Source organism: Salmo salar, chromosome ssa25 (assembly GCF_905237065.1).
Source record: "Salmo salar chromosome ssa25, Ssal_v3.1, whole genome shotgun sequence".
Taxonomy (NCBI): Eukaryota; Metazoa; Chordata; class Actinopteri; order Salmoniformes; family Salmonidae; genus Salmo; species Salmo salar.
The window spans coordinates 38,022,743-38,046,916 of NC_059466.1; the positions used below are offsets into that span (position 1 = coordinate 38,022,743).

At 43.3% G+C, this 24,174-nt stretch overlaps 1 protein-coding gene across 1 annotated transcript in view; it reads left to right on the top strand.

Moving 5' to 3' along the window:
• The window catches only part of LOC106586724 (interleukin-1 receptor accessory protein-like 1-B), a 468,880-nt gene that overhangs the window by 305,324 nt on the left and 139,382 nt on the right, over nucleotides 1-24,174 (top strand). Inside the window, exon 6 of the mRNA XM_014174290.2 lies at nucleotides 14,529-14,603. Coding sequence (XP_014029765.1) covers nucleotides 14,529-14,603 — 75 coding nt within the window. The remainder of the gene's footprint in view (nucleotides 1-14,528; nucleotides 14,604-24,174) is intronic.

A 24,174-nucleotide genomic window follows, 5' to 3' on the forward strand; every position in this document is an offset into this window, starting at 1 on the left:
CTAAACTGATAGAAGTGGATTTAAAGTGACATCAATAAGGGATCATAGCTTTCACCTGGATTCACCTGGTCATAATGTTTTTTACACTCAGTGTATATATACACGCACACACACACACACACACAAACACACACATGACTACATTATACATCAACACACACACACATACACACACACACACACACACACACACACACACACACACACACACACACACACACACACACACACACACACACACACACACACACACACACACACACAAACACACACATGACTACATTATACATCAACACACACATACACACACACACACACACACACACACACACACACACACACACACACACACACACACACACACACACACACACACACACACACACACAAACACACACATGACTACATTATACATCAACACACACATACACACACACACATACACACACACACACACACACACACACACACACACACACACACACACACACACACACACACACACACACACACACACACACACACACACACACACACACACACACACACACACACACGACTACATTATACATCAACACACACACATCTCTAGTGAGAGTCTGACGTTATTACATCATGGTAGCGTCAAACAGGAGTTATGCAACTCCACAAACACAGCCAGACAGAAACAGAGCAATGCTCCCAAACAGCATCAGCTTGTTCGTTAGAGAGAGAGAGAGAAAGAGAGAGAAAGAAAGAGAAAGAAAGAAAGAAAGAGAGAGAGAGAAAGAAAGAAAGAACGAAAGAAAGAAAGAAAGAAAGAAAAAAAGAAAGAAAGAAAGAAAGAAAGAAAGAGAGAGAGAGAGGGGGCGAGGGAGAGAGAGCGAAAGAGAGGGAGAGGGAGAAAGAGCGAGAGAAGAAAAGAGAGAGACAGAGAGAGAAAGAGAGGAGGGGGGAGGAGAGAGAGTAGAAAGAGAGAGAGGGGAGGGAGAAAAAGAGGAAAAAGAGCAGGAGAGAGAAATAGAGAAAGGTAATAAGGCTAAAGATGTAAGGGTCCACTGAGGACAGTTTGAGGAGCCAACGCTATTAAAGGCTACTGAACTGAGTACAAACCCAGCACAGCACCGCTCCACAGACCGAAATGTTATTAAGCCTTGGCATGTGTGTGTGTGTTATTTTCACTCTCTCATAACTTACTTAGAAGAGTCTTTCCTCAAATTTCAACATCAACATAAAGTTGTTAGCGCCGCTAATAAAAAGCCAATGTAAAGAGAGGGGTTATAAAGAGAGGGGTTATACCTAGGTTGGTCCCCTATAATAGATCAAAGTACTGTGCAGGTCAAAGGTCATATGGTCTGTTGATACCTATAGTTGTATGTCTACATGCCTTTGGGGCAATCTTGCCATTGTCATGGCACATATTGTGTTGGCCTATATGCAGAGTAGACAAACCTGCCCTGGATATTGGACTATAGAGTGTTTTTGGTGTTCATGGTAAAGGTCTTTAGACACCCCATGACATACCTACAGGCCTGCTGAGATAGGTACGTGTGCGGGAGGACTGGTGATGTAAACGGATATGACTGGTGATGTAAAAGGATATGACTGGTGATGTAAAAGGATATGACTGGTGATGTAAAAGGATAGGACTAGTGATGTAAAAGGATATGACTGGTGATGTAAAAGGATAGGACTAGTGATGTAAAAGGATAGGACTAGTGATGTAAAAGGATCGGACTGGTGATGTAAAAGGATAGGACTAGTGATGTAAAAGGATAGGACTAGTGATGTAAAAGGATCGGACTGGTGATGTAAAAGGATATGACTGGTGATGTAAAAGGATAGGACTGGTGATGTAAAAGGATATGACTGGTGATGTAAAAGGATATGACTGGTGATGTAAAAGGATAGGACTGGTGATGTAAAAGGATATGACTGGTGATGTAAAAGGATAGGACTAGTGATGTAAAAGGATCGGACTGGTGATGTAAAAGGATAGGACTAGTGATGTAAAAGGATAGGACTGGTGATGTAAAAGGATAGGACTAGTGATGTAAAAGGATAGGACTAGTGATGTAAAAGGATCGGACTGGTGATGTAAAAGGATAGGACTAGTGATGTAAAAGGATAGGACTAGTGATGTAAAAGGATCGGACTGGTGATGTAAAAGGATATGACTGGTGATGTAAAAGGATAGGACTGGTGATGTAAAAGGATATGACTGGTGATGTAAAAGGATATGACTGGTGATGTAAAAGGATAGGACTGGTGATGTAAAAGGATAGGACTGGTGATGTAAAAGGATATGACTGGTGATGTAAAAGGATAGGACTAGTGATGTAAAAGGATCGGACTGGTGATATAAAAGGATAGGACTAGTGATGTAAAAGGATATGACTGGTGATGTAAAAGGATAGGACTGGTGATGTAAAAGGATAGGACTAGTGATGTAAAAGGATAGGACTGGTGATGTAAAAGGATAGGACTAGTGATGTAAAAGGATAGGACTGGTGATGTAAAAGGATAGGACTAGGGATGTAAAAGGATAGGACTAGTGATGTAAAAGGATAGGACTGGTGATGTAAAAGGATAGGACTAGTGATGTAAAAGGATAGGACTAGTGATTTAAAAGGATAGGACTAGTGATTTAAAAGGATAGGACTGGTGATGTAAAAGGATAGGACTGGTGATGTAAAAGGATAGGACTAGTGATGTAAAAGGATAGGACTAGTGATGTAAAAGGATATGACTGGTGATGTAAAAGGATAGGACTAGTGATGTAAAAGGATAGGACTAGTGATGTAAAAGGATATGACTGGTGATGTAAAAGGATAGGACTAGTGATGTAAAAGGATATCACTGGTGATGTAAAAGGATAGGAAAGGTTAACATGCAGATCTGAAGGATATGTCTTCTATTGTTAGGCTATTATGAGGTGACCTTTCTAATGACCTTTGCAATGACCTTTATAATAACCTTGTAATGAGCTAATATGTACATTCACAGAGCGGTCACTTTGCAAACACACACACAAACACGTTTGTTTTACTATCCTTGTGGGAACCAATCAATTGATTGCCATTCAAAATCCTATTTTCCCTTACCCTAACCTTACCAAACCCTAGCCCTAACCTAACCTAATTAACTTTTCAGTAAAAGTGACTGTTTTAGCCAGCTGACAAAAAAAACAATTACAATAACAAACCTAAACCCTAACCTTAACCCCTAACCATAACTCCTAACCCAAAACCTCACCCCCAACCATAATTCTAACCCTAATTGTAACCCTAACCCTAAAACTAACCACTTGCCTAAAATAGCCTTTTTCCCTGTGGGGACCGGCGAACTGTCCCTACTTGTCAAAATTGTCCTTTTTTTACTATCCTTGTGAGGACAAGGATATTAAAACATCCCAACACACAAACTGTCTCAGGATGCTAAGGCGTGTACATACTGTACATGACCCAATTCTATTTTATCTCTCCCTGAAGAGAGGAGCCCATCCCTCCCGAAACACATAAAGGCTTTTAACAGTAATAAAGTGTTCTGTGTTCCCCTGGGAGAACGTTCCCATGTTCCTCCAGTCAGCCAGCCGCCCTGACATTCACCGTCTGGACGATTAGCATCATTACAGCATCAGCTCTCCTACTCAATAAGACACATACAGAAAAAGAGACACATGCATGCACTCACTCACTCACTCACTCACTCACTCACTCACTCACTCACTCACTCACTCACTCACTCACTCACTCACTCACTCACTCACACACTCACACACACACACACACACACACACACACACACACACACACACACACACACACACACACACACACACCACCCGGATACCTTTTATTTAACCTTTATTTCACTAGGCAAGACAGTTAAGAACAAGTTCTTATTTACAATGACGGGCTACCCCAGCCAAACCCTAACCTGGGCGATGCTGGGCCAATTGTGCGCCGCCCTATGGGATACACTAGAAATAGACTTCGATTTTGGACGTTTGAAAAGGTCCTGAGAACGTGGATATCTGCCTTCCGAGGCGCTCACCTCCAAAAAAACAAAAAGATTACCCAACACTGGGCGCAAACTCGTGATACTCAGTGTCAAAGCACGCTGCTCAGACCACTGCACCTCTACAGTTCACAATGCTCTTGCAAGACGTGAGAATACTTAATTATATTTGATGGTAATAGCGAGTCGTTCTTAATTATTTTGTTTTAAGCCTTCCCCGAACCATAGACCTAACCTTAACTACTCAGAATTAAAGGAAAAATCCACCCAAAAACACAAATTCCTTTATTAAAACTAATATTTGAAAACAATATTTTTTTGTCAACAAATGTTTCATATTGGCATTATAATAAGGTTGGAAGCAACATGGAAAATCGTTGTGGAAATCTGTTGCAGCTCAAGTCGACTTCAAAATCCATGTACAAAATGTTTTGCTATCACAGACTGGAACATGTTCCGGGATTCTTCCGATGGCATTGAGGAGTACACCACATCAGTCACTGGCTTTATCAATAGGTGCATCGAGGACATCGTCCCCACAGTGACTGTATGTACATACCCCAACCAGAAGCCATGGATTACAGGCAACATTCGCACTGAGCTAAAGGGTAGAGCTGCCACTTTCAAGGTGCGGGACTCTAACCCGGAAGCTTACAAGAAATCCTGCTATGCCTTGCGACGAACCATCAAACAGGCAAAGCGTCAATACAGGGCTAAGATTGAATCATACTACACTGGCTCCGACGCTCATCTTATGTGGCAGGGCTTGCAAACTATTACAGACTGCAAAGGGAAGCACAGCCGCGAGCTGCCCAGTGACACGAGCCAACCAGACGAGCTAAATGCCTTCTATGCCCGCATCGAGACAAGCAACACTGAGGCATGCATGAGAGCATCAGCTGTTCCGGACGACTGTGCGATCAGGCTCTCCGTAGCCGACGTGAGTAAGACCTTTAAACAGGTCAACATACACAAGGCTGCGGGGCCAGACGGATTAGCAGGACGTGTGCTCCGGGCATGTGCTGACCAACTGGCAGGTGTCTTCACTGACATTTTCAACATGTCCCTGATTGAGTCTATAATACCAACATGTCTCAGGCAGACCACCATAGTCCCTGTACCCAAGAACACAAAGGCAACGTGCCTAAATGACTACAGACCCGTAGCACTCATGTCCGTAGCCATGAAGTGCTTTGAAAGGTTGGTAATGGCTCACATCAACACCATTATCCCTGAAACCCTAGACCCACTCCAATTTGCATACCGCCCAAACAGATCCACAGATGATGCTATCTCTATTGCACTCCACACTGCCCTTTCCCACCTGGACAAAGGAACACTTATGTGAGAATGCTATTCATTGACTACAGCTCAGTGTTCAACACCATAGTACCCTCAAAGCTCATCACTAAGCTAAGGATCCTGGGACTAAACACCTCCCTCTGCAACTGGATCCTGGACTTCCTGACGGGCCGCCCCCAGATGGTAAGGGTAGGTAGCAACACATCTGCCACGCTGATCCTCAACACTGGAGCTCCCCAGGGGTGCGTGCTCAGTCCCCTCCTGTACTCCCTGTTCACCCACGACTGCAAGGCCAGGCACGACTCCAACACCATCATTAAGTTTGCAGACGACACAACAGTGGTTGCCCTGATCACCGACAATGACGAGACAGCCTATAGGGAGGAGGTCAGAGACCGGGCCGCATGGTGCCAGAATAACAACCTATCCCTGAACGTAACCAAGACTAAGGAGATGATTATGGACTACAGGAAAAGGAGGACCGATCACGCCCCCATTCTCATTGACGGGACTGTAGTGGAGCAGGTTGAGAGCTTCAAGTTCATTGGTGTCCACATCACCAACAAGCTAGAATGGTCCAAACACACCAAGACAGTCGTGAAGAGGGCACAACAAAGCCAATTCCCCCTCTGGAAATTAAAAAGATTTGGCATGGGTCCTGAGATCATGAAAGGGGTCTACAGCTGCAACATCGAGAGCATCCAGACTGGTTGCATACGGCAATTGCTCGGCTTCTGACCGCAAAGCACTACAGAGGGTAGTGCGTGCGTCCCAGTACATCACTGGGGCTAATCTGCCTGCCATTCAGGACCTCTACACCAGCCTTTGTCAGAGGAATGCCCTAAAAATTGTCAAAGACCCCAGCCACCCAGTCATAGACTGTTCTCTCTACTACCCCATGGCAAGCGGCACCGGAGTGCCAAGTCTAGGACAAAAAGGCTTCTCAACTGTTTTACCCCTAAGCCATAAGACTCCTGAACAGGTAATCAAATGGCTACCCAACTATTTGCATTGTGTGCCCCCCAACCCCTCTTTTTACTCTGCTGCTACCCTCTGTTTATCATATATGTATAGTCACTTTAACTATACATTCATGTACATACTACCTCAATTGGGCCGACCAACCAGTGCTCCCGCACATTGGCTAACCGGGCTATCAGTATTGTGTCCCACATACCACATACCACATGCCAACCCCTCTTTAACGCTACTGCTACTCTCTGTTCATCATATATGCATAGTCACTTTAACCATATCTGCATGTACATACTACCTCAATCAGCCTGACTAACTGGTGTCTGTATGTAGCCTCGCTACTTTTATAACCTCGCTACTGTTTTATAACCTTTTACTGTTGTTTTATTTCTTTACCTAAATATTGTTCACCTAATACCTTTTTTGCACTATTGGTTAGAGCCTGTAAGTAAACATTTCACTGTAAGGTCTACACCTGTTGTATTCGGTGCACGTGACGAATAAACTTTGATTTGATTTGATTTGAAATCCACAATACAATTCTCTCTGTGGGCTAGCTGGCTAGCTAGCTAGCTCTGTAGCTAACTAGCAAATTTAGCTACACACAATAATAGCAAAGACAATATCAGCATGTAACATAGCTAGTTAGCTGTAAAATCGGCTATACAAACTGCACTATGAATTTAGGAGTCTACAATCTCACAATGTTCAACCTGCAGATCGATGTGCCTCACAGAGTGGAGTCTAAAATTCGCAACGGCAGATATACTTTTGAGAAGATGGGAAGCGTTGCCCATGCTACGTCAATGGGCTGCGCGGTGTATTCTGGGCGATTCTGGTACAAGGAGTGATGTCCTTCAACAATGCAAATATTTTCCGAGATATGAGATAATTAACTTGCTGTCTGTAGTATCGTATAGCTTTTGAATGGTGACATTATGTACAGTAATAGTCAAAGGTTTGGACACACCTACTAATTTAAGGGTTTTCTTTACTTTTACTATTTTCTACATTGTAGAATAATAGTTAAGACATAAAAACTATGAAATAACACAAAGGGAATCATGTAGAAACCAAAAAAGTGTTAACCAAATATTTATTTGAGATTTGAGATTCTTCAAAGTACCCACCCTTTGCCTTGATGACAGCTTTCCACATTCTGGCATTGTCTCACCCAGCTTCACCTGGAATGATTTTCCAACAGTCTTGAAGGAGTTCCCACATATGCTGAGCATTTGTTGGCTGCTTTTCCTTCACTCTGCTGTCCAACTCAATTGTGTTGAGGTCGGATGATTGTGGAGGCCAGGTAATTTGATGCAGCACTCTCCATCTTGGTCAAGCAGACCTTACACAGCCTGGAGGTGTGTTTTGGGTCATTGTCCTGTTGAAAAACAAATGATAGTCCCACTAAGTGCAAACCAGATGGAATGGCGTATCGCTGCAGAATGCTGTGGTAGCCATGCTGGTTAACCTGTTATGGATAGGGGGCAGTATTTTCACGGCCGGATAAAAAACGTACCCGATTTAATCTGATTATTACTCCTGCCCAGAAACTAGAATATGCATATAATTATTAGCTTTGGATAGAAAACACTCCAAAGTTTCTAAAACTGTTTGAATGGTGTCTGTGAGTATAACAGAACTCATTTGGCAGGCCAAAACCTGAGAAGATTCTGTACAGGAAGTACCCTGTCTGACCATTTCTTGGCCTTCTTGATCATCTCTATCCAAAACAAGGGATCTCTGCTGTTACGTGACACTTCCTACGGCTCCCATAGGCTCTCAGAAGGCGGCAAAAAGCTGAATCGTGGCTTTGCAGGCCCTGGCTGAAAAACATTAGCGCGTTTGGATAGTGGTCGGTCAGAGTACTATGAGACTGAGGCGCGTGCACGAGTCGACCCCGTGCTTTATTTTCTTTCCTCTTTTTACCTAAACGCAGATTCCCCGTCGGAATATTATCGCTTTTTTACGAGAAAAATTGCATAAAAATTGATTTTAAACAGCGGTTGAGATGCTTCGAAGTACGGTAATGGAATATTTAGAATTTTTTTGTCACGAAACGCGTCGGGCGCTTAACCCTTCGTCACCCTTGGATAGTGTCTTGAACGCACGAACAAAACGCCGCTATTTGGATATAACTATGGATTATTTTGAACCAAACCAACATTTGTTATTGAAGTAGAAGTCTTGGGAGTGCATTCTGACGAAGAACAGGAAAGGTAATCAAATTTTTCTAATAGTAAATCGGAGTTTGGTGAGGGTCAAACTTGGTGGGTGTCAAAATAGCTAGCCTGTGATGGCGTGCTATCTACTCAGAATATTGCAAAATGTGCTTTCACCGAAAAGCTATTTTAAAATTGGACATAGCGAGTGCATAAAGGAGTTCTGTATCTATAATTCTTAAAATAATTGTTATGTTTTTTGTGAACGTTTATCGTGAGTAATTTAGTAAATTCACCGGAAGTGTTTGGTGGGAATGCTAGTTCTGAACGTCACATGCTAATGTAAAAAGCTGTTTTTTGATATAAATATGAACTTGATTGAACAAAACATGCATGTATTGTATAACATAATGTCCTAGGCGTGTCATCTGATGAAGATCATCAAAGGTTAGTGCTGCATTTAGCTGTGGTTTTGTTTTTTGTGACATTATATGCTAGCTTGAAAAATGGGTGTCTGATTATTTCTGGCTGGGTACTCTGCTGACATAATCTAATGTTTTGCTTTCGCTGTAAAGCCTTTTTGAAATCGGACAGTGTGGTTAGATAAAGGAGAGTCTTGTCTTTAAAATGGTGTAAAATAGTAATATGTTTGAAAAATTTAAGTTTTTGGATTTTTGAGGAATTTGTATTTCGCGCCACGCCTATCATTGGATATTGGAGCAGGTGTTTCGCTAGCGGAACGTCTAGATGTAAGAGGTTAAGTGTGCCTTGAATTCTAAATAAATCAATGACAGTGTCACCAGCAAAGCACCATCACACTGTCACACCTCCTTCTGCCTAGTGGTTAGAGCATTGGGCCAGTAACCGGAAGGTTGCTGGATCGAATCCCCGAGCTGACAAGGTAAAAATATGTTGTTCTGCCCCTGAGCAAGGCAGTTAACCCACTGTTCTCTGGATGCCAAAGATGTGGATGTTGATTATGGCAGCCCCCCCCCCGTACCTCTCTGATTCAGAGGGGTTGGGTTAAATGCAGAAGACACATTTCAGTTGAGTACATTCAGTTGGACAACTGACTAGGTATCCCCCTTTCCTCCATGCTTCACGGTGGGAAACGCACATGCGGAGATCATCCATTCACCTACTCTGCATCTCACAAAGACACAGCGGTTAGAACCAATAATCTCAAATTTGGACTCATCAGACTAAAGGACAGATTTCCACCAGTTGAACTTCTATGGGCTAGGTGGGACACTAGCGTCCCACCTGCGGGACACAGCCAGTGAAATATCAGGGCGGAAAATTCAAAAACAACAAAATGTCATAATTCAACTTTCTCAAACATACAACTATTTTACACCATTTTAAAGATACACTTCTCCTTGATGTAACCACATTGTCCGATTTCAAAAAGGCTTTACAGCGAAAGCAAAACATTAGATTATGTTAGGAGAGTACATAGACAAAAATAATCACACAGCCATTTTCCAAGCAAGGACATGTGTCAATAAAACCCAAAACACAGCTAAATGAAGCACTAACCTTTGACGATCTTCATCAGATGACACTCCTAGGACATTATGTTACACAATACATGTATGTTTTGTTCGATAAAGTTCATATTTATATCCAAAAACAGCATTTTACATTGGCGCGTGATGTTCAGAAAATGTATTCCCACCAAAACGTCCGGTGAATGTGAACATCAATTTACAAAAATACTCATCATAAACGTTGACAAAATATATATATTTTTTTAAAGAATTATAGATAGATTACCCCTGGATGCAACCGCTGTGTCAGATTTTAAAATAGCTTTACGGAGAAAGCACATTTTTCAATATTCTGAGTACATAGCTCAGCCATCACGGTGAGCTATACACACACCCGCCAAGTTCGGGGCAACCTAAACTCAGAATTAGTATTAGAAATATTCTCTTACCTTTGCTGATCTTCGTCAGAATGCACTCCCAGGACTGCTACTTCCACAAGAAATGTTGTTTTTGTTCCAAATAATCCATATTTATGTCCAAATACCTCCGTTTTGTTCGTGCGTACAGATCACTTATCCAAAGGCATACCGCGCGAGCGCGGAACCAGAGACGAAAAGTCAAAATGTTCCATTACCGTACTTAGAAGCATGTCAAACGCTGTTTAAAATCAATCTTTATGGTATTTTTTACGTAAAATTGCGATAATATTCCAACCGGACAATAGCGTATTCATTCAAGGAGAAAAAGAAGGAACAGCGTGCTCGCGTGACCGCGCATATACAATCCCTTTGTTGCCAGGCAGTCCACTCAGAAACTGAGCTCCTATTATCTGCCCAGTGACAGGAGAATGCTCAACCCACTTTCTGAAGGCTTTAGACAGCCAATGGAAGCCCCAGGAAGTGCAACGTAACCCCACGGATACTGTAGTTTCGAAAGGGACTAGAAAGAAGAACTACAATTCTCAGATCCTCCAATTCCTGGTTGACTTTTTCTCAGGTTTTTGCCTGCCATATGAGTTCTGTTATACTCACAGACACCATTCAAACAGTTTTAGAAACTTCAGAGTGTTTTCTATCCTAATCTACTAATAATATGCATATTCTACCTTAAATTGGGTACATTTTTCATCCGGCCGTGAAAATACTGCCCGCTAGCCCAGACAGGTTAATGTCCATTGCTCGTGTTTCTTGGCACAAGCAAGTCTCTTATTATTATTGGTGTCCTTTAGTAGTGTTTTTTTAAGCAATTCAATGATGAAGGCCTGATTCACACAGTCTCCTCTGAGCAGTTGATGTTGAGATCTGTCTGTTACTTGAACTTTGCAGCAGAGGTAACTCTAGGTCTTCCTTTCCTGTGGGAGTCCTCATGAGAGCCAGTTTCATGTAGAAAATAGTCAAAATAAAGACAAATCCTGAAATGAGCAGGTGTGTCCAAACTTTTGACTGGTACTGTACTTTCGAAGAAAATAGGCAAGTTTCTCGACATATAAATTGACTTTGAGAAGGGATTGTGTGACGATTAGCTTAGCAACCGCGTGACACAGCATGACAATGTGAACACGATTGGTCGACAGTCTGCTGGATGGGGCATTATACGTTCCTTCATTCATTGGATTCCTATCTCCTTTCTATAATATCTCTGACAACTGCACCATGCAATGCACCATGGACTAAAGAAGGAGACAAATAGGAAAAATGTGCCTGACTCTCAGTTAAATTACATATTTCTCGAGGTAGAAATATAGCAAAAATTTCGAGAGAAGAAATCCTCCCGAGTTATGACCAGTATGACCTCCCGAGTTATCGGCCAGTATTAAAATCTGACATGTATGATAGACGTTTTTTGCGATCTAAAATTTGTATTCCTATTAACTTCTAGTGTAGCGAGAGAGACTTTATCACGGTGCTACGTCATACCGGACGGATTTCTGCCTGCTTGAACACCAATAACCCACATGAAACTATGAAATGACCCAGGGAAAAGATAGAACATCACTCAGAGATGTACAAAAACTGTTTAACATTCAAGATGGGTGAACCTTTCCTTTACTGCCAAAACAGTTAACTTTTTAGTTGTTTCTGTTTTAACCCTGTAACTGCACAGAATCAACCCTGTAACCATGCATTATTATGCATAAAAAAATAAATGTTAATTCATAATACATTGAATTTCGAAGGGAAACTATGAGATCTTGTTGCTCACACACACATGCACACATTTAATTCAAACACACTCCTCTCTCTCTCTCTCCCTCTCTCTGTCTCTCTCTCTCTCTGTCTCTCTGCCGTTCTCTCTCTCTCTCTCTGTCTCTCTGCCTTTCTCTCTCTCTCTCTGTCTTTCTGTCTCTCTGCCTTTCTCTCTCTGTCTCTCTGTCTCTCTGCCTTTCTCTCTCTGTCTCTCTGTCTCTCTGTCTCTCTCTGTCTCTCTGTCTCTCTGCCTTTCTCTCTCTGTCTCTCTGTCTCTCTCTCTCTGTCTCTCTCTCTCTCTCTCTCTCTCTCTCTCTCTCTCTCTCTCTCTCTCTCTCTCTCTCTCTCTCTCTCTCTCTCTCTCTCTCTCTCTCTCTAAATTCAAGGGGCTTTATTGGCATGGGAAACATATGTTTACATTGCCAAAGCAAGTGAAATATATAATGAACAAAGGTGATAACAATAACAATAACAAATGAACAGTAAACAAGTTTAAAAGGAATATGCACATTTCACATGTCATATTACATCTATATACAGTGTTATAATGATGTGCAAATAGTCAAAGTAAAAATGGAAAACAACTCAACATAAATATGTGTTGTATATACAATTATGTTTGTTCTTCACTGGTTGACCTTTTCTTGTGGCAAAAAGTCACAAATATTGCTGCTGTGATGGCAGACTGTGGCATTTCACCCAGTATATATTGGAGTTTATCAAAATTTGACTTGTTTTGGAATTCTTTGTGGGTCTGTGTAATCTGAGGTAAATATGTGTCTCTAATATGGTCATACAATTGGCTGGAATTTAGGAAGTGCAGCTCAGTTTCTAACTCATTTTGTGGACAGTGTGCACATAGCCTGTTTTCCCTTGAGAGCGAGGTGTACCTATGGCGGCCTCTCTCGATAGCAAGGCCAATTGTTGAACACATGAGTCATCTGATTCCATTTCTGATCATTCCACTGTTGAAAGATGACAGTATCTGGACTAAACTTCCTGAGTCTGTACATAGTCAAACTTTCCTTATTTTGGGGTCAGTTACAGTGTTCAGGTATTCTGCCACTGTGTACTCTCTGTTTAGGGCAAACGTTATTTTAGTTGGCACTGTATTTTTGTACATTTTTTCCAATGTGTCATGTAATTATCTTTTTGTTTTCTCATGATTTGATGGGTCAAATTGTGTTGTTGTCCTGGGGCTCTGTGGGGTCTGTTCCTGTTTGTGAACAGAGCCCCAGGACCAGCTTGCTTAGGGGACTCTTCTCCAGGTTCATCTCTCTGTAGGTGATGGCTTTGTTGTGGAAGGTTTGGGAATCACTTCCTTTTAAGTGGTTGTAGAATTTTAAAGCTCTATTCTGGATTTTGATAATTAGCGGGTATCAGCCTAATTCTGCTCTGCATGCATTATTTGGTGTTTTATGTTGTACACAGAGGATGATTTTGCAGAATTCTGCATGCAGTCTCAATTTGGTCTCTCTCTGTCTCTCTGCCTTTCTCTCTCTGTCTCTCTGTCTCTCTGTCTCTCTCTGTCTCTCTGTCTCTCTGCCTTTCTCTCTCTGTCTCTCTGTCTCTCTCTCTCTCTCTCTCTCTCTCTCTCTCTCTCTCTCTCTCTCTCTCTCTCTCTCTCTCTCTCATACACTCACCATGATGTTTGTTCAAACACTGAGCACCATTAACTGGTGTCACGTCTGTGTCAAATTATTGACAAATTTATTTGTGCAAATAGGCCAAACTAAATGTATGTCGTTTCTATAGGCAATAGAGAGGAATATCACTCTGTAGTGAAAGATAACAGAGAACAAGGGAAGAAAGGAGGAACAGAGTTGAGATTCATAGCATCAGAGAGTGAAGAAATGAGAGAGGAAGGGAAGAGAGAGGGGATGAGAGAGAGAGCGATCTAGTGTACGTGTTGTCTTTGCTTCGGCAACAAGAGATGTTCTGTGCTGTCACTCCACTGGTGTCCATTAGTTCGTTGTGAATATGACATAACCAACACTGCACCATCCCTTCCTGCTAGTCTGTTTTCTGGTTGCAGGATCCAGACTATGTGAATGCTTACTTGCTTTTCGAGGGTTCTGTTCTAGTGTCAGGTATAATTAATACAACAGAGAATTTTAGGAAACTGACTTTTTGTGCTACCGGAGGACTGGATGTACTGTTAGGAGTTTTCTGTTTGAGAGAAGGACTTCCTTGTATTGGAGACTGCATAAGTTCACAAGCTCTCTCTGTCTCCCTCTCTCTGTCTATCCCTCTCGCTGTATCTTTACTCTTACAAACTGGGCCTATATGAGTTTTGTCTATGCCGTTAAAAAAGAAAGGTTCAGTAGCAGTATGGTGGTGTTGACAATGCCATGGCATTCTCGTGTTTGTGAGTGACATCTAACATGTCTAAACTGTGTGTTTCTTTATTCCAGCCCCTCTGACTGACAAGCCACCGAAGATCCTTTATCCTTCTGAGAACAAGATCAGCAACATGGAGCTACAGCTAGGTAAGAGCTAGAGCTCTGCTACATGACCTGAGCCTCACAGGCCCCGACATTATACATCTGTTTAAGACTGGGTAGAAGCTGTTTTTCATCAATAACTAGGATACGGGCAGGGCCCGGGTATCACTAAATTGATCACTAACATTTTGAAGCTGAGCCATTTGCAGTACAGTCATAGTATCTGACTAAGATCATAACAAGGTGTCAGAAGTGCTTCAACCTCATCAAATATAAGACAGGAGAGATTCTTTCACAGAAAATAATGTTTGTTGAGTTTTGTCGGGATTTAGAGTGACGAAAGGTATCTAACTGTTCTCTCATGTCTCGTCATTGAGCAAAGCAGCCCAAGCGGAGCAGTTGCTACGGATACTCACAGATCCAAAACCATGTGCAAAGCGCATGCAGAGCAAACTCCAAGCAGGAAGCGAGTGACAGAGAGAGGGGAGCAGCTAATGGATTTACTAACAGAGGAAGTTATTTCTGATTTTGTGATTTGGGCCTGGCCACACCGCGCCTTAAATTTGGCAGAAGCAATCGGGCCCAGGTAGGGTAGGGCAGGAGCTTGGGATTTATTCCCTCTTCATTATCAGTAGGAGCTTTGTGTGTGTGTGTCTGTGTGTCTGTGTGTGTGTGTGTGTGTGTGTGTGTGTGTGTGTGTGTGTGTGTGTGTGTGTGTGTGTGTGTGTGTGTGTGTGTGTGTGTGTGTGTGTGTGCGTGCGTGCGTGTTTATGTGTGTGTGTGTCAAATCAAATCAAATGTTATTGGTCACATTCACATATTTAGCAGATGTTAATGCGGGTGTAGCGAAATGCTTGTGTTCCTAGCTCCAACAAAGTGTGCGTGCGTGCGTGCCTGCGTGCGTGCGTACGTGCGTGCGTGTGTTTGTGGGTGTGCGTGCCTGCGGCGATCCTCTGTATGTTAGCATCTACAGTATGTCTATCTCTTCTGTGGTGCTGTATACAGATATAGGATTTAATTTGAGCCAGTTTGCTACAGCAGGAAAATGTGAATGTGAATTATTGTGTGGATTATAATGAATGGAGAAAAACATGTTTTATACATTTTTCATTAGTGCAAATCAAGTCTGACATTTTAAAGTGTAAATGATCACCTTTAGAAGTCTTTTAAATTCTCAGCAACAGAAGAATGCTCAAATTAACATCCTACATCTGTACTAGAGTGTGAAAGAAAGAACAACAACTGCATCTCTAAATGACTGAAAAGTGATGAATTCACAGATCCTCTTAGACTGTAACCTCTCTGCTTATCCGACAGATTGATGATGACAGTTTTAACTCCGGTAGAAGAACACAGACACTGTAAAACAATTTCTCTGTGTATATAAATGGTGCTGTTTCCTCAACGATATCGACTCCATATGGTGCCAGTGTTGTGTAGCGTGGTTGTCCACATGGAGAGGAGGTGGCTTACAATACTGCTGTTTGTCTTTGTTGACAGGGGTCAGGGTGGCCGAGGTACGTGCATGTGTGTGTGGATGTGTGTGTGTGTGTGTTTGCTCCACAGAGTGTTTTGGAGACAATACCACTCTGGTCTTTAGTGTTTTGTTGTTATCAGGGATACAAGTGGGTTATTGGTAGCTCACACAGGGAGATCACTCTAGAAAGGACAATATCATTTACATTTACATTTTAGTCATTTAGCAGACGCTCTTATCCAGAGCGACTTACAAATTGGTGCATTCACCTATAATATCCAGTGGAACAACCACTTTACAATAGTGCATCTAAATCTTTTAAGGGGGGGGTTAGAAGGATTACTTTCCTATCCCAGGTATTCCTTGAAGAGGTGGGGTTTCAGGTGTCTCCGGAAGGTGGTGATTGACTCCGCTGTCCTGGCGTCGTGAGGGAGCTTGTTCCACCATTGGGGTGCCAGAGCAGCGAACAGTTTTGACTGGGCTGAGCGGGAACTGTGCTTCCTCAGAGGTAGGGAGGCGAGCAGGCCAGAGGTGGATGAACGGAGTGCCCTTGTTTGGGTGTAGGGCCTGATCAGAGCCTGAAGATACGGAGGTGCCGTTCCCCTCACAGCTCCGTAGGCAAGCACCATGGTCTTGTAGCGGATGCGAGCTTCGACTGGAAGCCAGTGGAGAGAGCGGAGGAGCGGGGTGACGTGAGAGAACTTGGGAAGGTTGAACACCAGACGGGCTGCGGCGTTCTGGATGAGTTGTAGGGGTTTAATGGCACAGGCAGGGAGCCCAGCCAACAGCGAGTTGCAATAATCCAGACGGGAGATGACAAGTGCCTGGATTAGGACCTGCGCCGCTTCCTGTGTGAGGCAGGGTCGTACTCTGCGAATGTTGTAGAGCATGAACCTACAGGATCGGGTCACCGCCTTGATGTTGGTGGAGAACGACAGGGTGTTGTCCAGGGTCACGCCAAGGCTCTTAGCACTCTGGGAGGAGGACACAAGGGAGTTGTCAACCGTGATGGCGAGATCATGGAACGGGCAGTCCTTCCCCGGGAGGAAGAGCAGCTCCGTCTTGCCGAGGTTCAGCTTGAGGTGGTGATCCGTCATCCACACTGATATGTCTGCCAGACATGCAGAGATGCGATTCGCCACCTGGTTGTCAGAAGGGGGAAAGGAGAAGAGTAATTGTGTGTCATCTGCATAGCAATGATATGAGAGACCATGTGAGGATATGACAGAGCCAAGTGACTTGGTGTATAGCGAGAATAGGAGTGGGCCAAGAACAGAGCCCTGGGGGACACCAGTGGTGAGAGCACGTGGTGCGGAGACAGATTCTCGCCACGCCACCTGGTAGGAGCGACCTGTCAGGTAGGACGCAATCCAAGCGTGCGCGGTGCCGGAGATGCCCAGCTCGGAGAGGGTGGAGAGGAGGATCTGATGGTTCACGGTATCAAAGGCAGCAGATAGGTCTAGAAGGATGAGAGCAGAGGAGAGAGAGTTAGCTTTAGCAGTGCGGAGAGCCTCCGTGACACAGAGAAGAGCAGTCTCAGTTGAATGCCCAGTCTTGAAACCTGACTGATTAGGATCAAGAAGGTCATTCTGAGAGAGATAGCAAGAGAGCTGGCCAAGGACGGCGCGTTCAAGAGTTTTGGAGAGAATGGAAAGAAGGGATACTGGTCTGTAGTTGTTGACATCGGAGGGATCGAGTGTAGGTTTTTTCAGAAGGGGTGCAACTCTCGCTCTCTTGAAGACGGAAGGGACGTAGCCAGCGGTCAAGGATGCGCTGATGAACGAGGTGTGGTAAGGGAGAAGGTCTCCGGAAATGGTCTGGAGAAGAGAGGAGGGGATAGGGTCAAGTGGGCAGGTTGTTGGGCGGCCGGCCGTCACAAGACGCGAGATTTCATCTGGAGAGAGAGGGGAGAAAGAGGTCAAAGCACAGGGTAGGGCAGTGTGAGCAGGACCAGCAGTGTCGTTTGACTTAGCAAACGAGGATCGGATGTCGTCAACCTTCTTTTCAAAATGGTTGACGAAGTCATCCGCAGAGAGGGAGGAGGGGGGGGGAGGGGGAGGAGGATTCAGGAGGGAGGAGAAGGTAGCAAAGAGCTTGGAAGTGTTGGATGAGAGCGAGAGGGAAAAGGATACAAGGTAGTGGTCGGAGACTTGGAGGGGAGTTGCAATGAGATTAGTGGAAGAACAGCATCTAGTAAAGATGAGGTCAAGCGTATTGCCTGCCTTGTGAGTAGGGGGGGAAGGTGAGAGGGTGAGGTCGAAAGAGGAGAGGAGTGGAAAGAAGGAGGCAGAGAGGAATGAGTCGAAGGTAGACGTGAGGAGGTTAAAGTCACCCAGAACTGTGAGAGGTGAGCCATCCTCAGGAAAGGAACTTATCAAGGCGTCAAGCTCATTGATGAACTCTCCAAGGGAACCTGGAGGGCGATAAATGATAAGGATGTTAAGCTTGAAAGGGCTGGTAACTGTGACAGCATGGAATTCAAATGAGGAGATAGACAGATGGGTCAGGGGAGAAAGAGAGAATGTCCACTTGGGAGAGATGAGGATTCCAGTGCCACCACCCCGCTGGCTCGATGCTCTAGGGGTATGCGAGAACACGTAGTCAGACGAGGAGAGAGCAGTAGGAGTAGCAGTGTTATCTGTGGTGATCCATGTTTCCGTCAGCGCCAGGAAGTCTAGGGACTGGAGGGTAGCATAGGCTGAGATGAACTCAGCCTTGTTGGCCGCAGACCGGCAGTTCCAGAGGCTGCCGGAGACCTGGAACTCCACGTGGGTCGTGCGCGCTGGGACCACCAGGTTAGAGTGGCAGCGGCCACGCGGTGTGGAGCGTTTGTATGGCCTGTGCAGAGGAGAGAGAACAGGGATAGGCAGACACATAGTAGACAAGCTACAGAAGAGGCTACGCTAATGCAAATGAGATTGGAGTGACAAGTGGACTACACGTCTCGAATGTTCAGGAAGTTAAGCTTACGTTGCAAAAATGTTATTGACTAAAATGATACAGTACTGCTGGCTGGTGGAGTAGGCTAGCTAGCAGTGGCTGCGTTGTTGACTTTGAACGTGTAGCTGGCTAGGTAACCTCGGTAGTTTCAGTACTACACCTTGTCATGATACAAAGCAACTTTGTAGCTAGCTAGCTAACATAACACTAATCAAGACGTTCCTTGTAGTGTATTTAGTTTCAACAATGCTGCTCGTCGGTAATAGTTGGCTAGGTTAGGAAAAATGGCGTCGCGGGGGACGGAAATAGCTGGCTAGCTAACCTCGATGGCTGGCTAGCTAACAATTATCAATTAACAATTATCAAGCTATGACAAAGACAAATAGGTAGCTAGCTAGGTAACACTGCACTAGTCAAATCGTTCCGTTGTAAAGTATTAGTAACTACAGCGCTGCTAGTCGGTAACGGTTGGCTAGCTGGCAGTGGGTTAATGATGACTAGGTGTGTTGAGTAAGTCTGGCGCCGCGTCGCGGCTGGCTAGCACACCTCGATAATACTCAAACTCAAACTACACAATTATCTTAGATACAGAGACAGCAAAGACAACTATGTAGCTGGCTAACTAACACTAACGCCACACTAATCAAGTCGTTGCGTTGTAATGTAATAGTTTCTGCGGTGCTGCTAGTCGGTAGAAGTTGGCTAGCTAACAGTGATGACTAGCTAGCTAGCAGCTAGCAGTGTTGACTACGTTAGGAGGACGAAGATAGCTAGCCTCGATAATTACTCAGTTACTCTAAACTACACAATTATCTTTGATACAAAGACGGCTATGTAGCTAGCTAAGAAGAATTGCTCAGATCAAACAAATCAAGCCGTTGTAATGTAGCGAAGTGTAATATTACCTGTGGAGCGAAGCGTGGTGCGAAGCGTGGTGCGACTGCTCTCAATATGACAATATGTGATGACATGTCTGTAAACAATCCAATGAGGCGCAGAAGTCGGAATGATGTATCAATTGAGGGAGGAAGCAGAGCAACCTGAGCGCATCAAGGGTAAGATACCTTTAATTATTGTGCACGTTTAAATAGAGAGAACTTCACAATAAAAAATATGTATTTGTGTAGGAACCTCTAAAGAAGGTTTTGAACATATTTCGTTTTTATATACAGTGCCTTCAGAAAGTATTCATACCCGTTAACCAATGTTCCCTCAAAAACATTTTGGCACTGAGCAATTGTTAGCTCTGCTGATTGCAAACTTGAATGTTGTGAAAATTCTCTGCAACTCTCAGTGCATGTGTTCTGTGAACACTGAGGCTGTACCCGCTTTAAGTTACAGTTTCAGACAGTGGTCAAGTAGGTTACTGTGGCTATTTGATCATAATGTAAGCCTACCAGAGCGGCCTACCATCAAAAACAATATAGAAAATGCATCCCATAATGTTCTAACATTCAGTCTACAGTAGCAGCCAATGTGTGGTGGTCAATGTAGGCCTACATTCCATGAGACTTTTGAATAAAACATGCAGGGCTTGACATGAACCTGTTTATCCACTTGTCTTTCAGACAAGGAGGTGACTGAAAATGTTGTTGTGTTGTTTGATGCAAGAAGTCACTTTACAAAGTAAAATGTATTATTATTCCCAAAACATTATTACAGAGAATCAGACAAATTATGCTTCCCTCTGCCTATTGGCTATTTAGCTTCTTCAAGCCTGTTTTAAAATACAACACTGCCCCTTTAAGACATAAAAAAGCTCTTTACCCTACTCACTTTTCAAAGATGTCTAGAAATGTACTTCTGCTCTTGTAGGAAACAAGCACTAACCCATTGCTGACTACAAATTATTGATAACTGGGCTAATAACTCACTAACTAGCAGAGGATATGAACAAATTTGCACACGTGTCTACATGCAGCTCTCGCGTTGATCTCAAAACAAGCGCATCTACAACCGTTCATGCTGTAAACACAGTCCAGTTCAAAGTGAATTGTACAGGTCCATATATGGCAGTGGTCTATTTACATATAGGCCTACTGCATGTCGGATTGTTTATGCTGCACCAGTCTGTGTAGATTACGGCCAGAGTCGTGCATGTCAATGCAATAGAATCCTACAGTACTACCATGCATTTTGCCTACAACAAAATCTCTTGTATAGTTAGTTTTGCATACTAAGTCTTGCATAGTTTGTTTTGTTTCGGTATGTTACATTTAAAGTGGCTACTATTGCATTGATTCGATCACAATTCCCACAGCAAAGGGAAACATTGATAGTGTTAACTAAGGGGGAAAACTCTAGAAAGTTGAGTTTAGTTCAATATCGTGCTTCTCTGCGCAGGCTGATCTTTTTTCTGCGCAGCAGTTCCGGGGAGCTGTGAACCCACGCACTCGCGCAACTTAGAGGGAACATTGCCCTTGACTTATTCAATTTTGGTCTTACAGCCTGAATTCAAAATGGATTAAATATATGTTTTTCTTACCCATCTACACACAATACCCCATAATGACAAAGTGAAAACATGTTTTTAGAAATGTTTGCAATTATTAAATACAGAAATATCTAACTTAGTTAAGTATTCACATCCCTGAGTCAATACTTCGTAGAAGCACCTTTGGCAGTGATTACAGCTGTGAGTCTTTCTGGGTAAGTCTCTAAGTGTCACGATTCCCACCGAAGGTGGCGCCCCCTCCTGCTCGGGTGGCACTCGGCGGTCGTCGTCACCGGCCTACTAGCTGCCACTGATTCCCTTTTTGTTTTCCCCCCTTTTGTGATTGTTTGCACCTGTTCGTATAGTAGGGGTGATTAGCGGGGCTATAATTATTAGCTGGCCCGCCTTCTCTTTGTGCGGGATTGTTTATTCTGTTGTATGCTTGTGTTTGCGCTTGTGCGTTGGTTTTGCGCCGACTGTGTTTTCCCCTGTGTTTGGGGCACTTTGTTTTGTGTGCGCGCTTATCGCTGTTTGGGGTGGCTTGTGTTTTTCGCCTCTTGGCCCATTAAAAGCCACTACCCTGTACTCGCTGCTTCCTGCGTTTGATTCCTCACCCACGACGCCCGAGCATTACACTAAGAGCTTTGCACACCTGGATTGTACAATATTTGCACATTGTTCTTTCAAATTCTTCAAGCTCTGTCAAGTTGGTTGTTGAAGATGGCTAGACAGACATTTTTAGGGCTTGACATACTGTAATTAGGCCGCTCAGGAACACTCAATGTCGTCTTGCTTGGTAAGCAACTCCAGTGTAGATTTGGCATTGTGCTTTATGTCATTGTCTTGCTGAAAGGTGAATTAATCTCCCAGTGTCTGATGGAAAGTAGAATGAACCAGGTTTTCCTCTAGGATTCTGCCTGTGTTTAGCTCTATTCCATTTCTTTTTATCCAAAAATGTCCTTATCCTTGCCGATGACAAGCATACCTATATCATGATGCAGCCACCACCATGCTTGAAAATATGGAAAGTGGTACTCAGTGATGTGTTGTGTTGAATTTGGCCCAAACGTAACACTTTGTATTCAGCACATTAAGTTAATTTTATTGACCATAACCTGTTGTTGAAAAAACGTATGTGCTATGGCTTTTCAACCTCTGCCACATTGTGGATTCAGAGCTATCTATCTAATATAACTCAAAGGGTTTTCTTTAATGGAAGCGTCTCTCCTGTCAAACATGTAAAGTGTGGTGTACTGCAGGGCAGCTCTCTAGGCCCTCTACTCTTTTCTATTTTTACCAATGACCTGCCACTGGCATTAAACAAAGCATGTGTGTCCATGTATGCTGATGATTCAACCATATACGCATCAGCAACCACAACTAATGAAGTCATTGAAACCCTTACCAAAGAGTTGCAGTCTGTTATGGAATGGGTGGCCAGTAATAAACTGGTCCTGAACGTCTCTAAAACTAAGAGCATTGTATTTGGAACAAATCATTCCTTAAGTTCTAGACCTCAGCTGAATCTGGTAATGAATGGTGTGGCTGTTGAACAAGTTGAGGAGACTAAATTACTTGGCGTTACCTTAGATTGTAAACTGTCATGGTCAAAACATATAGATTCAATGGTTGTAAAGATGGGGAGAGGTCTAGCCGTAATAAAGAGATGCTCTGCTATTTTGACACCACACTCCAAAAAGCAAGTTCTGCAGGCTCTAGTTTTGTCTAATCTTGATTATTGTCCAGTCGTGTGGTCCAGTGTGGCAAGGAAAGACCTAGTTAAGCTGCAGCTGGCCCAGAACAGAGTGGCACGTTTTGCTCTTAATTGTAATCAGAGGGCTGATATAAATACTATGCATGCCAGTCTCTCTTGGCTAAGAGTTGAGGAGAGACTGACTGCATCACTTCTTCTTTTTATAAGAAGCATTAATGTGTTGAAAATTCCAAATTATTTGCATAGTCAATTTACACACAGCTCTCACACACACACTTATCCCACCAGACATACCACCAGGGGTCTTTTCATAGTCCCCAAATCCAGAACAAATTCAAGAAAAAAGACGGTATTATATAGAGCCCTTATTGCATAGAACTTCCTTCCATCTCATATTGCTCAAATAAACAGCAAACTTGGTTTCAAAAAACAGATAAAGCAACACCTTGCAGCACAACGCCTCTCCCCTATTTGACCTAGATAGTTTGTGTGTATACATTGATATGTAGGCTACGTGTGCCTTTTTAAATATGTATATAGTTCTGTCCTTGAGATGTTCTTGTAACACCCTGGCCATAGAGAGGGGTTTTTTGTTCTTTATTTTAGTTAGGCCAGGGTGTTACATTGGGTGGGCGTTCTATGTTCGTTTTCTAGGTTTTTTGTATTTATTTGTTTTGGGCCGTGTGTGGCTCCCAATCAGGCACAGCTGAAGTTCGTTGTTGCTGATTGGGAGTCACACATAAGGAGCATGTTTTTCCTTTGGGTTTTGTGGGTAATTGTTTCTGTTAGTGTTTTGCACCTGACAGGACTGTTTGGCTGTCGGTTTTTCTTATTTTTGTATAGTGTTCTTTCTGCTATTAAATATTCAATGATGAACACTAACTCCACTGCACCTTGGTCTACTCTCTCTCACGACAGCCGTTACAGTTCTTGTCTAATAATGTTCTTTATTATGGTTCATGCTTTGTGTGGACCCTAGGAAGAGTAGCTGCTGCTTGTGTAACACCTAATGGGGATCCTAATAAAATACCAAATACCAAAGGGAGATTAA